This window comes from Carlito syrichta, unplaced genomic scaffold (assembly GCF_000164805.1).
Source record: "Carlito syrichta isolate Samal-C Ts95f unplaced genomic scaffold, Tarsius_syrichta-2.0.1 Scaffold304639, whole genome shotgun sequence".
NCBI lineage: Eukaryota > Metazoa > Chordata > Mammalia > Primates > Tarsiidae > Carlito > Carlito syrichta.
In genome coordinates this window covers 178000-192792 of record NW_007248735.1, presented here as the reverse complement: position 1 = coordinate 192792, position 14793 = coordinate 178000, and the positions used below count along the sequence as shown (strand labels likewise).

The following is a 14793-nucleotide window of genomic DNA, read 5'->3' as shown; positions in this document are numbered from 1 at the left end:
GCCGCCGCGCCACGAGACACCGCTTTCCGGCTCCGAGGGTCAACCCCGCCTCCTCCACGGCGGCCCCGCCCCCGCCACGTGACGCACGGAAGGCCGCCGCTTCCTCTTACTGGCGTAGTTCCGCGTCTCGGCGCTCGCCGCTCCTGGGTGCTATTGCCCGCCTGAGTCACGTGTTGGGGGAAGCGGGACGGCGTCGTCCTCCTTTCCTAGCACCCCCTCCGTCCGCCATGTTTTCAGGCCGGGTCTGTCTTGGTCCTCCCCCCTAAGGAAATGGCCGTGGAGCTCCAGGGGACCCGGGTGCCGTCGCTTCGGCGGAGCCTGGGCTGACAAGGCAGGGCAGCGGGGGGAACCCTAGCAGTTCCGCGCGAGATAGGGAGGCCATGGCGTCCGGCAGTAACTGGCTTTCCGGAGTGAATGTCGTGCTGGTGATGGCCTACGGGAGCCTGGTGAGGAAATCCCCCACCCCATTCCTGCTGTTGCATCTGACCCAATAGAGACCGTCCTGTTGAGATGTTCCCCATCTTCATTCTCCCCCCACTCACCTGCGCTTGTTTCTAGGAGTAGCTGGGAGCTTAAGTCATCGACCGGACCGACCTGCCCCTGGCTGAGAAGCCGCCCTCTAAACCCCAGGGAATAGACCCCCACGCCTCCCCGCTACTGGCTTCTTAGATCCACCCCCATCCTTGACGGCGTTGCCCCCAGTTTTACCCCGAAGCATCCCTGAGAGCCCGAATCTGGGGTTTTGGAATGAAGGCATGCTTTTTTAATTTTTTTAACTGTCTTTTTGTTAAAGGTATTTTGCATCTTTTTGAACAGGTGTTTGTACTGCTATTTATTTTTGTGAAGAGGCAAATCATGCGCTTTGCAATGAAATCTCGAAGGGGACCTCATGTCCCCGTGGGACACAATGCCCCCAAGGTAGGTTCTTAGGGCGCGAGGTAAACCTGGTTCTCCAGATCTTTTAGAGACTAGGGGACTTTCTTTGCTTTTAGTGATTAATACCCTTGTTTTTTTGTCCAGTTACTCTCCTACTTAGTAAGTTGAGCAATAACTGTCAGGCTTGGAACTTGGCTTACCTGCTCGCTGCTGTGGCAAGCATGTAGCTTACCCAGGAACTTCAGTTTTTGGATCTGCAGAGTGTAGGGCGTGGATTGCAGTTCCCAACGCTTTGTAGTAATGTTTCCCAGTTCATCTTAAATTACCCAGTGTGTTTTTTGTTTCAGGATGGTATTGGGATGGTTACAGTTGGCCCCAGAGCTTTGAGAGGTCATAAATCACCTAGTTCCACCATCCATGTTAAAAATTATTTAGAGATGAGATTTTCTCTCTCCCCCAAATCTCTTTCCTGTGTTCCATACATATATCCAACTGCCTACCTGACATTTCCACTTAGCTATCCAATCTCAAACCCAGCATGTCTAAATCAGAACTCTTGATACTTCGCTGGCACCCAACCCTACTTCTTTAGTCTTTTGTAAAAGACACCTACCATCTTGACCAACCTCCTTTTGTATGGATCTCTTCAGTCACTGATTCAGCTCCGCTGGTTGAATTTCCCATCTTCTCTGTTGTGACCTGGAATAGTCTTCACGTCACTAGTTCATTCATTCTTTAGGTTTTAGCTTAAATATGACTTTCTAAAAAGGATGGCTTTTCTTTCTTTTTTTGAGTCTGTTGCCCTAGGCTGGAGTGCAGTAGCACTGTTCACAGCTACTGCAGCCTCAACCTCCTAGGCTCAGGCAGTCCTTCTGCCTCAACTTCTAGGTAGCTAGGACTACAGGCATGCACCATCACACTCAGCTAATTTTTCAAATTTACTGTAGAGATGAAGTCTTACTATGTTGCCCAGACTAGTTTCAAACACCTAGGCTCAGGCAGTCCCCTCACCTTGGCCTCCCAAAGTACTGAGATTACAGGTATGAATCACCATGCTGGCAGCCCCTCTTTATTTTTTCTTTATAGCATTTATCTTAATTTTTCTTTTATGTTTACTTGTTTAGAACATATCTCTCTCTCCTACTAGATTGTAAGCTTCAAGAATTCAGGCATCATGCCAGTTTTGTTCACCACTGTAAAGCCAGGACCTACAGGTAGTAGGTACTCAGTGATTTCCTGATGAATGAAAAAGAGTAATGGAAGAGGTAGAGCTAGGCCATGAGTCCCTCAATTCCTAGAGCAATATTCTTTCATTAAGCAGTGCTGTTAATCTCCTTGGTTTCTTTTATGGTATATTGCATGGAAAGGCTCGAGGATATTGCGACCTGAAACCTTGACACTGCACCTGCCTTTCTTGAGAGGGGCAAAGGGTTGGTTTCTAGCACGTCATAATTCAGTCAAAACTTTAACTATTTAGGGGTCCCCTATGCTATATGAAATCAAGATTCCTTTCTGAAAAATTCATCTAAATTCTCAGCCATTGCTGGTACAAGTATAAATTAGTAAAACCACTTTGGAAAACATTTGGGCATTACCTAGTAAGATTGTGCACATACTTAATCCTTGGTCCAGCAGTTCCCCTGCTACCTCAGACAAGTTAATTTTTTGCTTACATGTACCAGGAAACATTTAAAAGAATTCTCATAGCAGCATTGCTCATGGTATTCACAAAGGAAACGGTTAATCTAAATGCCCACTTGAAAATGGATATATAGTAATATATTCATATTCTTGAATACTATAGGGAATGAAAATAAGCTGAAGATAAATATGTAAATACAAGTGAATCTTCAGTATGTTTTTTAATGAAAAAAGTAAGTTGCAAGCATGAATCTCAGAAACATGCTGAGTGAAAAAAGCCAGAAAGCCATTTGCAAAAGATTATGTACCTTCCACTTATATGAAATTCTAGAACAGGCCAAACTTTAGAAGAGACCTCATAATGTTGCCTGGAACTGGGAGTGGAAGGGTTGACTGCAGAGTGTGAGGGGATATTTCCAGGTGATGGAAATACTTATTTTGGTTGAGATGGTTGAATGAGTATATTAATTTGTCAGAACTCATCAGTCTTTATATATAAAGCAAATGCATTTTATTGTATGTAAATTCAACCTCAATAAGCTTTATTTAAAAATTTTGAAAACAGGCTACAGAAGAATTCACAAAATATTTTTTCATTTGCATAAAGTTCAAAACCAGGCAAAACTAAACATCTTATTTTGGGTGACATGTGATGAAACAGTGAAGAAGACTAAGAGGACTTTTGACAAATTAAGATTTGGGGTGGGGAGCAGTCAATGCAGGATAGGCACACAGGACTTCAAAGTCATCGGTAATGTTCTATTCCATAAACTGGATATTGGATACAGGTGCTCACCTTAATGATTTTTATAGTGATTTAAAATGTATATATATATATATATATATATATTATCTATATTCCTTGTATAATACATTTCACAATACAAGTTTCTAAAAAGTTACAACAAAATATTTATTTCCTAGGGCTCTGGTAACCCTCTTAGGTAAGAGAGATGGATATGAAACTGATAATAGTGGTTGCTTCTATATAAGTGAGAGGTAGCACCTTTAGTTCCTTTTAAAATTGTATGCCATAGATCTTAATTAACTATTTTAAAAATTAAATATGCTATAGTTTTCTTTAGTCTGTAGCCATCCGCCACCTGTAGTCCCAGCTACTCATAATCCCAGGTGAAAGGGAGGCTGAGGTGGGAGGATTGCTTGAGGCCAGGAGTTGGAGACCAGCCTGGGGAACATAGTCCCTGTCTCAAATAAATAACGTCCTCTCTAGAAATCTTGTGGTATGCCATGTGAAATGGTCTCCAAACTGTTATAGACTATATTGATTTTTACAGTAGATTATGACTTCAAGCTGGATTTGGTGGCTCATGCCTGTAATCCCAGCACTTTGGGAGGCATAGATGAGAGGATTGCCTGAGCCCACAGGTTTGAGACCAGCCTGGGCAATATGGCGAGACCTCGTCTCTACAATAAATGAAAAAATTAGCCAGGCATGGTGACATGCGCCTGTGATTCTAGCTACTTGATAGGCTGAGGTGGAAGGATTGCCTAAGCCCAGCAGGTCAAAGCTTCAGTAGTCGTGACTGCAGCCTGGGTGACAGAGTAAGACTCCACTTACAAAAAAAAAAAAAAAATTACAATTTCGGTTGCTGTCCATTTTTTTTTAACTCAGGAAGTTCATTTATAACAACTAATCAAGATTCTTCTGAGTCAAATTTAAAGTCAGAAATAATGTTGCTGTAGACCTTGAAGGAATTCTGGTTAAAAGATCTAGCCTAAGCCGGGCTCGGTGGCTCAGCCTGTAATCCCCCACCTTTGGGAGGCTGAGATGAGTGGATTGCCTGAGCCCGCGGGTTCGAGACCCGCCTGGGCAGGCGAGACTTCATCTCTACAATAAATCAAAAAATTAGCCAGGCGTGGTAGCGCGTGCCTGTAGTTCCAGCTACTTGGAAGGCTGAGGCAGAAGGATTGCCGGAGCCCAGCAGGTCGAGGCTGCAGTGGCTGGGAGTGGCCACTGCACTCCAGTCTGGGCAACAGTGAGACGCCAACTCAAAAAAAAAAAAAAAAAGATCTATTCTAGCAATGTAAAGCTTGGAAAAACTATTAGAGAACACAGTCTTGTTCTTTCCTAAATTCTTGCATATTATCTGATGATTTTATTAGCTACATGAGTATCTTCTCTGCTTTTTTTTTCTTTTCTTAGAGTCATTCTCACTCTGTCACCCAGGCTGGAGTGCAGTGGCTTGATCGTGACTCACTGTGACCTTAACCTCCTGGGACTCAGGACTACTCGTGTGCCACCATGCCCAGCTAATTTTTTTTTATTTTTTGTAGACACAAGGTCTCACTATGTTGTCCAGGCTAGTCTCAAACTCTTGGGTTCAAACAGTCCTCCCACCTTGGCCTCGCAAAGTATTGGTATTATGGGCGTGAGCTACCTTACCCAGCCTTTCTATTATCTTAATTGTTCGCTTACTCTGCCCCATATTCACACTGGAGGAAAGCAGAGTACAGGGTAAGTAATTGTGTATTCTTTTCTCTGTGCGAACAGGACTTAAAAGAGGAGATTGATACTCGCCTATCAAGGGTTCAGGATATCAAGTATGAACCCCAGCTCCTTGCAGATGATGATGTTAGACTGCTACAGCTGGAAACCCAGGGAAATCAAAGTATGTGGAAGTACTTGGAGGGATGCTTCAGTGAGGAGTCCCACAAATTCAGGATTGCTTTTTTCTCAGAATTGTTAACAACTGCTGGCAAAGCCTCAGTAACTGTTGTTACTGGATATATGCTAGATATAGAGAGGCAGTTTGTTGGCTGACTGGAGTTTGGAGAATCTCTTTAGGGTTATGCCTGAGACTAGTCTTTTTTCTCAACAGATTGCTACAACTATCTGTACAGGATGAAAGCTCTGGATGCCATTCGTGCCTCTGGTAAGGGCTGCCTGACAGGGTCCTTTTTAGGATCCTGAAAGCTTACCTAGGGAACAATGATGAACCCACTTTATGTGTTAAGATTTGTCCTTTCTCCATATCCATAGCTAGTAGGAATTTCCTAGAGTTTTTCAGAGTACTGGGTTACTGTTTTGTTAAGGAAATGATACAAGCAGGTTATTCTCTAAAGAGACTGGATTTTTTTTTTAAAGATCTTTTTTAAGGTCTTTGTCCTTTTTATTTTTTGAGTTGGAGTCTCACTCTGTTTTCCAGGCTGGAGTGCTGTGGTACACTCATGGCCACCGCAACCTCAACCTGCTAGGCTCAGGTGATCCTTCTGCCTCAGCCTTCCAAGTAGCTAGAACTACAGGCACATGCCACCACGCCTAGCTAATTTTTTAATTTATTGTAGAGATGAGATTTTGCCAAGTTGCCTAGCCTGGTCTCAAACCCCTGGGCTTAGGAAATCCTCTCACTTTAGCCTCCCAAAGTCCTGGGATTATAGACATGAGCCACCACGCCCAGCCAGGGTCCTTGTCTTGAGACCTTTAGTTTCACAAATTGGATGGTAGTGATTTACTTGTTTTTCCACAAAGGACAGGTGAACTCGGCATTTTCGCTAAGCTCAAGATAGAGGGTTCTTAATTTTTTTTCATTCTTTTTTGTTTTTGTTTGTTTTGTGAGTTAGAGTCTCACTCCGTCACCCAGACTGGAGTGCAGTGGCCACTCCTGGCCACCGCAGCCTCGGCCTGCTGGGCTCCGGCGATCCTTCCACCTCAGCCTTCCAAGCAGCTGGAACTACAGGCGTGGTGCTACCACACCCAGCTAATTTTTTGATTTATTGTAGAGACGAGGTCTCGCCAAGTTGCACTGGTGGGTCTCGAACCCGCAGGCTCAGGCAATCAGCCACCGAGCCTCGCCTTTTTTCATTCTTATCTATATGCTTGTCATACTTGCTGTATCCGCCAAAACATGGTTTATGTCTTAAAGCCAGGAAGGGTAAGTAGGATGGTAAAAAGTATGATGGCCGGGCTTGGTGGCTCAGCCTGTAATCCCAGCACTTTGGGAGGCCAAGGTGAGCGGATTGCCTGAGCCCGCGGGTTCGAGACCCGCCTGGGCAACTTGGCGAAACCTCATCTCTACAATAAATCAAAAAATCAGCCGGGCGTGGTAGCGCGTGCCTGTAGTTCCAGCTACTTGGAAGGCTGAGGCTGAAGGATTTCCGGAGCCCAGCAGGCAAGGCTGCGGTGGCCGGGAGTGGCCACTGTACTCCAGTCTGAGCCACAGAGTGAGACTCCAACTCAAAAAAAAAAAAAGAAAAGTATGATGATACTATCATGTAGCTTGCAGTCATGTTGCCACTACTAAATGATCACCTCAGGCATAGCTCTATACCTTTGATCTTAATTCTATCAGAATTTTTCTCCAGCTTAATGCACTCATTTCATTAGACATATATCTTAGTTTGGGAAATACACTAGAAACACTGAAGAATGAGATAAAGGGTATGATTGTGCTGTTATTTTCTCAGAGATCCCGTTTCATGCTGAAGGCCGGCATCCTCGTTCCTTAATGGGCAAGAATTTCCGCTCTTACCTGCTAGATCTGCGAAATACTAGTACTCCTTTTAAGGGTGTGCGCAAGGCCCTCATTGATACCCTGCTGGATGGCTATGAGACAGCCCGCTATGGGACAGGGGTAAGCTGGATAGCCATTTATTTTTCAAGGCACTAAACGACTACTCCAAACTGAGAGATCCTCACTCTTCCTTTCTCTTTCCTAAGGTCTTTGGCCAGAATGAGTACCTGCGCTATCAGGAAGCCCTGAGTGAGCTGGCCACCGTGTGAGTTTGGAGGGGAACACTTCAAAGGGGGCTGGTACAGTAGTATTGAACTGTTCCCACAGTGAAATGACCTTCATAAAGCAATGTGAACAAAATCTGTGATACCATAAAAGTTGTCAGGTTCCAGACTATCAGAACTGCCCCTTGCACACGTTAGACAGCAGATGCACCAAGCCTGTCATCCCAGCACTTTGGGAGGCTGAGATTAGAGGATTGCCAGAGTCCAGGGGTTCGAGACCAACCGAGGCAACTTGGTGAGACCTTGTCTCTACGATAAATCAAGAAAATAGCCAGACGCGGTGGCACACGCTTATAGTTCCAGCTACTTGGAAGGCTGAGATAGAAGGATTGCCTGAGCCCAGCAGGTCAAGACTGCGTAGCCATGAGTGTGCCACTGCATTCCAGCCTGGGCGACAGAGTGAGACTCCAACTCAAAAAAAAGATGCTGCTGCTATACAAGCTAATAAGAGAAGCTTGTACTTTTTTTTTCTTTCTTTTGAGACAGGGTCTCGCTCTGTCACCCTGGAGTGCCATGGTGCATTTGTAGCTCATTGTAGCCTTGAACTTCTGGGTTCAAACCACCCTCCCACCTCAGCCTCTCAAGTAGCTCTGACTACAGGTGCACCACAATTGACCAGCTAGTGGCTATGGGTGTGTAGTGAAGGGGGCTTGGTTTGTTGCCCAGACTGAGAGACTTCTTTTGTGTACATCTTTTTCTTTCCTTTGCTTTTGCTTTTTCTAAGCTATACCTATAGCTTAGAAAAGGGAATAAAGTTTTTCAGAACTCAGGGATTCCAAATCTCTGTTCTGGGGTCCCAATGCTCTCTTGTGTCATTGTCGTAAGAATTAAATGCACATATTTTTATTACTTAAAGTATTAGTAACCCTGTCTGAAACAAAAGATGTCATAGAGTCAGTTGATGAGTGTGCTACAGAAGAGTCAAGATTTTTGTTTGAGATTGTTTTAAATATGTACTAAGCATAGTGTCATTATGTTGTCTATGCAAATGTTAAAATCAAAGCTTAGTGAAGAAGAAAAGCCAATCTAGAATAAAAAACTACGCCAGGCATGGTGGCTCACGCCTATAATTCCAGCACTTTAGGAGGTCGAGGTGAGAGGATTGCCTAAGCCCATGGATTCAAGACCAGCCTGGGCAACTTGGTGAGACCTCATCTCTACAATAAATGAAAACATTAGCCAGGTGTGGTGGTGTGTACCTATAGTTCCAGCTCCTTGGAAGGCTGAGTCAGAAGGATCACTTGAGCCCAGCAGGTTGAGGCTGCAGTGGCCATGAGCGTGCCACTGCACTCTAGCCCAGGCGAAAGAATGAGACTCCTACTCAAAAAAATAAATTAGTTACCAGTCATAAAATGAACACATCTGTTTGCTGTGTTGAGTATGGTTCTTTATCAAGATAAGAGGTATATCTATCCTGTATTCTTTTTTTTTTTTGAGTTGGAGTCTCACGCTGTCGCCCAGACGGAATGCAGTGCACAGCCTCGACCTGCTGGGCTCCAGCGATCCTTCCGCCCCAGCCTTCCAAGTAGCTGGAACTACAGGTGCCCACTACCACACCCGGCTAATTTTTTTGATTTATTGTAGAGATGAGGTCTCCTCAAGTTGCCCAGGCGGATCTCGAACTTGCAGGCTCAGGCAGTCCACTCACCTCAGCCTCCCAAGGTGCGGGATTACAGGCTGAGCCACTGAGCCTTGCTCCTGTCTTCTCTTTATTCTTAAAAATGAACTACCTTTCTGGGCGTGGTGGCTTATACCTGTAATCCCAACACTTTGGGAGGCGGAGGTGGGAGGATTGCCTGAACCCATGGGTTCAAGATCAGCCTGGGCAACTTGTCTATACAGAAAATGAAAAAATTAGCTGGGCGTGGTCACATGTGCCTGTAGTTTCAGCTACTGGGAAGGCTGAGGCGGAAGGATCACCTGAGCCTAACAGGTCGAGGCTATGGTGGCCGTGGATTGTACCACTGCATTCCAGCATGGGTGACATAGTGAGACTCTGACTCAAAAAAAAGTGCTGTATGATTTCCCTTAAATAAGGTGCCTAGCCCGGTTCGGTGGCTCAGCCTGTAATCCCGCGCCTTTGAGAGGCTGAGGTGAGTGGATTGCCTGAGCCCGCGGGTTCGAGACCCACCTGGGCAGCGAGACCTCATCTCTACAATAAATCAACAAAATCAGCCGGGCATGGTAGCGTGTGCCTATAATTCCGGCTACTTGGAAGGCTAAGGTGGAAGGATCGCCAGAGCCCAGCAGGTCGAGGCTGTGGTGGCCGGGAGCGGCCACAGCACTCCAGTCTGGGCGACAGAGTGAGACGCCAACTCAAAAAAAAAAAAATATCTAGGATAGTTGATAAAGGTGACCACACTAAAAAAAATAAAATTAAATAAATAAGGTGCCTAGGTAGTCAGACTCACAAAAAGTAGAGTGGTGGATGCCAGGGACTAGAGAGAGGGGGACATGAGGAGTTGTTGTCTAATGGGCTCTGCCACATTTCAGTTTTGCAAGATGAAAATGTTCTGAAGGTTCGTTACACAACATTGTGAATATGCTTAACACCTGCTGAATAATACTTCTTTAAATGGTTAAGAAAGTCAGGTGTGATGGCTCATGCCTATAATCCCAGCACTTTGAGAGATCGAGAAGAGGATTGTTTGAATCCAGGGGTTCAAGACCAGCCTAGGCAACTTGGTGAGCCATCATCTCTACAATAAATCAAAAAATTAGCCAGGTGTGGTGGCATGAGCCTGTAGTTCCAGCTACTCGGAGGGTTCAGGCCAAAGGAGCCCAGCAGCTCAAGGCTGCTGTAGCCATGAGTGTGCCGCTGCACTCCAGTCTGGGTGATAAAGTGAGACTCCAACTCAAAATAAAATAACATGGTTAAGATGGTAAATTTTATGTTATATGTGTTCTTTCACAATTAGAAAGAATTGTCTCTTTGATTTCTAGTTTCTAGAAAGATTTGATAGGCATAGTGAAAAAAGAGTATAGGCTTTGAAATCTGACAAAGTTAGGTTTCAGTATGAGGTCTGTCACTTACTAGCTTTGTGACTTCATGCAAATTAATTCTTGGACCCTCAGTTTCCTAACCTGTGATTCAGGGTGATAACCTGTATAGGGGCTACTGGGATTTGATAAATTAAACATTAGTAAAGTGTAATGTCCTAACATGAGGTAAGTACCCAATAACTGCTTCTATTCTTATTTTTTTGGTACTTGGTTTTTGAGGGACTCTCTTTATGTTAGCTGCACATATATATTAGGTGAATCAGTAGAGCTAAAATTTTTCTTTAAGTATAGTGAGATGAGCCAGGCACAGTGACTCATGCCTGTATTCCCTGCTTTTTGGGAGGCGGAGCTGAGAGGATTGCCTGAGCCCAGGGGTTCAAGACCAGCCTGGATAACTTGGCAAGACCTCATCTCTACAATAAATCAAAAAATTAGTTGGATGTGGTGATACGCACCTGTGGTTCCAGCTAGTTGGAGGCTGAGGCGGAAGGATCACCTGAACCCAGTGTGTCAAAGTTGCAGTGGCCATGAGCATGCCATTGCCCTCTAGCCTGGGCAACAGAGTAATATTCCTACTCAAAAAAAGTATAGTGATACAAAGAAAAACGTGAGCCAAAGGCAAGGATTCAGTGGGAAATTGGCTTCTTTGCTACTTGTAAGCTACCAGATGGGACATTGGTAACTAATTTACAAACTAGGACAGAGACCATTTGTGGCTACCACTGCATTTATGGTACTGGCTAAGCCCCAAATTACATACTTTCATTCGTCCTCATTCTGTCCATGACCTTCCTTGTCTATATTCTTCAGGGTCAAAGCACGAATTGGAAGCTCTCAACGACAACATCAGTCAGCAGCCAAAGATCTCACTCAGTCCCCTGAAGTCTCCCCAACAACCATCCAGGTGACATACCTCCCCTCCAGTCAGAAGAGTAAACGTGCCAAGCACTTCCTTGAATTGAAGAGCTTTAAGGACAACTATAACACATTGGAGAGTACTCTGTGATGGAGCTGAAGGACTCTCACTGTAGATTGAGCCAGACAGTTGCAGTATGCAAGACAGGCTGCTTGCTGGGCAGCCCTCAGGACATCTGGCTCAGCAGGCCCAGATTGTATTAGCAGAAGCTCCTGTTGTCTCCAGAGTTCTTAGAGCTTGTGCCTAAAGGGTCATTCCCAACCCTTCTTATTAGGCATTTTCAGAACATCAGCTAAGACTTTGTTTTCTTCCAGCAGCACTTTTTTTCTGGATTTGAATTCAGATGTTACTAATGTTTCTGTCAAAGCTTCCTTAAAAATCTTCACTAGGTTTTGGCCATTGTTCACCTACACTGTTTCAGACTATTTAATCCCAAAGGTGAGAGTTGAAGTGAGGCATTCTTCCCTGTCTACCCCTTTGTACATGGTTGAATGGAAACTGTTTAGATTTAAGGCATCTCAGAGTTGATTAGTGAAAAAAAAGCAGACAGGAACTGGTGGGGAGCTGGGATGAGGAAGTTGGTATGTGGAACAGCTTACCCTGGTGCTCCACTTAAAGCAGGATGTGTTGCAACTTTTCTGATAGACAAAGATCTGCTTTTACACTTTCATTCCAGAGCATTGTGAATAAATGGAATTAAAGGGAATGTTCTGACACCTAACATAACCTGTGCCAGGCTGTGAGACAGTGGGAAGGAGTGGTTTCCCCTAGCAAGCCAATGCACTGATCTGACTTTATAAATTATTTAATAAAATGAACTATTGAAAAATAAAGTGTATGATTGATTCAGAGTTGTCTTTTAATAAAACTGGCATATGATGTATTCTCTGCGCAGTTTTTTTTTGGTTTTTTTTTTTGAGTTGTCTTACGCTGTCGCCCAGGCTGGAATGCAGTGGCACAGTCACGGCCATCGCAGCCTCAACCTGCTGAGCTCAGGTGACCTTTGGCCTCAGCCTTCCAAGTAGCTGGAACTACAGGTGTGAGCCACCATGCCTGGCCTTCTTTACACATTTCTTTTTCTTTTTATTTTTTTGAGTTGGAGTCTCACTTCTTTGCTCAGGCTGGAGTGCACTGGCATGCAAGCTCACAACCACCCCAGCATCAATCTTCTGGGCTCCAGGGATCCTTCCACCTCAGCCCTCAAAGCCAGAACTACAAACGTGTGCTACCATGCCCAGCTATTTTTTATTTTATTGTAGAGACATGGTCTCACCAGGTTTCCCGGGCTGGTCTCCAACCCGTGGGCTCAGGCAATTCACTTGCCTCAGCCTCCCAGAGTGCTGGGATTACAGACTGAGCCACCGAACCTGACCTTTACACATTTCTAACAGGGCATGAGGATTGGCCTCCAGAGAATTGGTGTGACTATGTGCGTACCCTGGATCAAGGACTATACAGATACTCTTTTGGGACTCCAGCAGTAGAAATCCTGAAATAGGGATTGTGGCCCATGCTCGTAGAGTTGCCTGTATCACTAATAGGAGGCTGGAGAACCAGGATTCTCTTTAGGTTTCTGGGGCAACAGGCCAGATGACCAATCAACTAGGCCCAGGGTCATTGTTGGAGGCGGAAATGTTGCTATGGCTACTAAAACCTCGGTGACTGAACTAAACAGAAAGGAGAGCCTGCCCAGTCTTCTCAGACCATGTCAAGCAAGTCTGTAGACATGTCTATGGAAAAGATGACAAAAGTAGAAGAGGTATGCAAAATTGGAAGGAGGGGCTGGGTTGAAGGAGTTTCCCCTGATGAGGTTTCCAGATCAATTTACCAGAAGTGCCTCCTTTACTAAAAAAGGGCCTTGATGTAACAGAAGGATATACTGTGCTTAGTTAACAGGATTGGGAGGCAATATCTGGCACATAGTAGGTACTCAAATATGTATTCCACCCCGACCCCTGCATGTTTTCTTTGACACATTCTGAAAGAAGTGGAGCTTTCTTCTCCCCATCCCTTCTAGGAAATTGACAACTTCCTCTCCAAAGAGAAAGGTCTGTGTCTCCCAAGATTGGAGTCCCTGGGATGAGGTTCTGGAGATTAAGGCAGATCAACAGAACTCCCTTTTCTTACAGAGTTTTCAAAGAGCCGTGAAACTTAAAAAGATGGTTGACAGGTAATCGTCTATCCCCTCCCTTTACCTTTTAGCTCGACCTTTTCCACTCTGCTGTTCCCCTGAACCATCTCTTGTTAGTGGCTCATCAACTAGGAAAATGTGGAAGGGGTAAAAAGCAGCCTTTCTCTCAAAGCAAGCAGATAATAGCCTCCTAGTGCCCACTAGGTTAGGCTATAGAGATTATGGTTTTTATTATCCCCTACTTCCCATTCTCTAAAGGAAAATTGGAGCATATTTTTATTTGTTTGTATTTTGTGTGGCTGCACACCACCCTGGGTGGCAGAGTGAGACTGTCTCAAAAAAAAAAAAAAAAAAAGGAAACAATTTCTCTATGTTGCCCAGACTGATCTTGAACTCCTGGCTCAAGTGATCCTCCCACATCAGCCTGCCAAGTAGCTGTGATTACAGTCATGCACTACCTCACTGGCAAACATTTGGTTTCTTTTTGAATTGGAGTTTGTTGCCCAGGTTGGAGTGCGGTGGCCCACTCATGGCCACTGCAGCCTCGACCTGCTGGGCTCAGGCAATTCTTCTTCCAAGTAGCTGGAACTGCAGGCGTGCCCTACCACACCCGGCTTATTTTTTGATTTATTGTAGATCAGCACTTTGGGAGACCGAAGTGAGAGGATTGCCTGAGCCCAGGGGTTCGCGACCAGTCTGGGCAATTTCGTGAGACCTCATCTCTACAATAAATCAATAAAAATTAGCTGAGTGTGGTGGCACACACCTGTAGTTCCAGCTACTTGGAAGGCTGAAGCAGAAGGATCACCTGAGCCCAGCAGGTAGAGGCTGCGGTGGCCGTGGGCATGCCACTGCGCTCCAGCTTGGACAACAGAGTGAGACTCCAACTCAAAAAAAAAGTAAAAGAACCAGAAAACATAGTTGGTTAAATTATACAAAAATACTAAACAGCCTTTAAACTGAATGAAGCAAATCTCTATGTTTTAATATGAAGAGTTCATTCCAACACAAATGATAAACGTTCGAGACAATGGATGTTCAAGTTACCCCGATCTGATCACCATACATCCCTATGTACTTCATGAATATGTAGTAATTTATGAAACAAAATTTTAAAAATGCATAAAAAGTCCAAATTGTTAAGTAACACTGCTTATGTAAATGTATGATCTCATGTTTAACAAAAAGAAGACATACTTCTTTGTATATGATAGAAAAGTTTCCTGGAAAGATGCACAAGAGCTGGGCTCGGTGGCTCAGCCTGTAATCCCGCGCCTTTGGGAGGCTGAGGTGAGTGGATTGCCTGAGCCCATGGGTTTGAGACCCGCCTGGGCAGCGAGACCTCATCTCTACAATAAGTCAAAAAATCAGCCGGGCACGGTAGCGCGTGCCTGTAATTTCGGCTACTCGGAAGGCTGAGGCGGAAGGATCGCCGGAGCCCAGCAGGTCGAGGCTGCGGTGGCCGGAATC

General features: G+C 44.9%; 2 protein-coding genes across 9 annotated transcripts in view; both read left to right on the top strand.

Moving 5' to 3' along the window:
• On the top strand, window positions 1–12075 carry CUNH1orf43 (chromosome unknown C1orf43 homolog). 8 transcript variants are annotated; one of them, XM_021713639.1, is made up of 8 exons: window positions 1–446; window positions 817–918; window positions 5030–5147; window positions 5358–5411; window positions 6943–7109; window positions 7196–7252; window positions 9286–9289; window positions 11087–11607. In XM_021713639.1, exons 1-8 carry the CDS (start codon window positions 381–383, stop codon window positions 11182–11184), a joined length of 666 nt encoding a protein of 221 aa, XP_021569314.1. In that variant the 5' UTR covers window positions 1–380; the 3' UTR covers window positions 11185–11607. The 8 variants fall into 8 exon arrangements, with proteins under 8 accessions (XP_021569314.1, XP_008058725.1, XP_021569315.1 ...); XM_008060534.1 differs by lacking the exon at window positions 9286–9289 and having other exon boundaries at window positions 7196–7254; window positions 11087–12075; XM_021713640.1 differs by lacking the exon at window positions 9286–9289 and having other exon boundaries at window positions 7196–7288; window positions 11087–11232.
• Window positions 12076–12797: 722 nt separating this feature from the next.
• The window catches only part of CUNH1orf189 (chromosome unknown C1orf189 homolog), a 4473-nt gene continuing 2477 nt past the window's right edge, over window positions 12798–14793 (top strand). The window contains exons 1-2 of the mRNA XM_008060533.2: window positions 12798–12951; window positions 13322–13362. Coding sequence (XP_008058724.1) covers window positions 12898–12951; window positions 13322–13362 — 95 coding nt within the window. The 5' untranslated portion in view covers window positions 12798–12897. The remainder of the gene's footprint in view (window positions 12952–13321; window positions 13363–14793) is intronic.

Bases quoted from the DNA above. Each gene is read 5' to 3' on its own strand.
- CUNH1orf43 (XM_008060534.1), top strand. From the start codon at position 381: ATGGCGTCCGGCAGTAACTGGCTTTCCGGAGTGAATGTCGTGCTGGTG. The intron at 5,148-5,357 runs GTATGTGGAAGT...TTTTCTCAACAG, and splicing joins GGAAACCCAGGGAAATCAAA to ATTGCTACAACTATCTGTAC. The intron at 5,412-6,942 runs GTAAGGGCTGCC...TTATTTTCTCAG, and splicing joins GGATGCCATTCGTGCCTCTG to AGATCCCGTTTCATGCTGAA.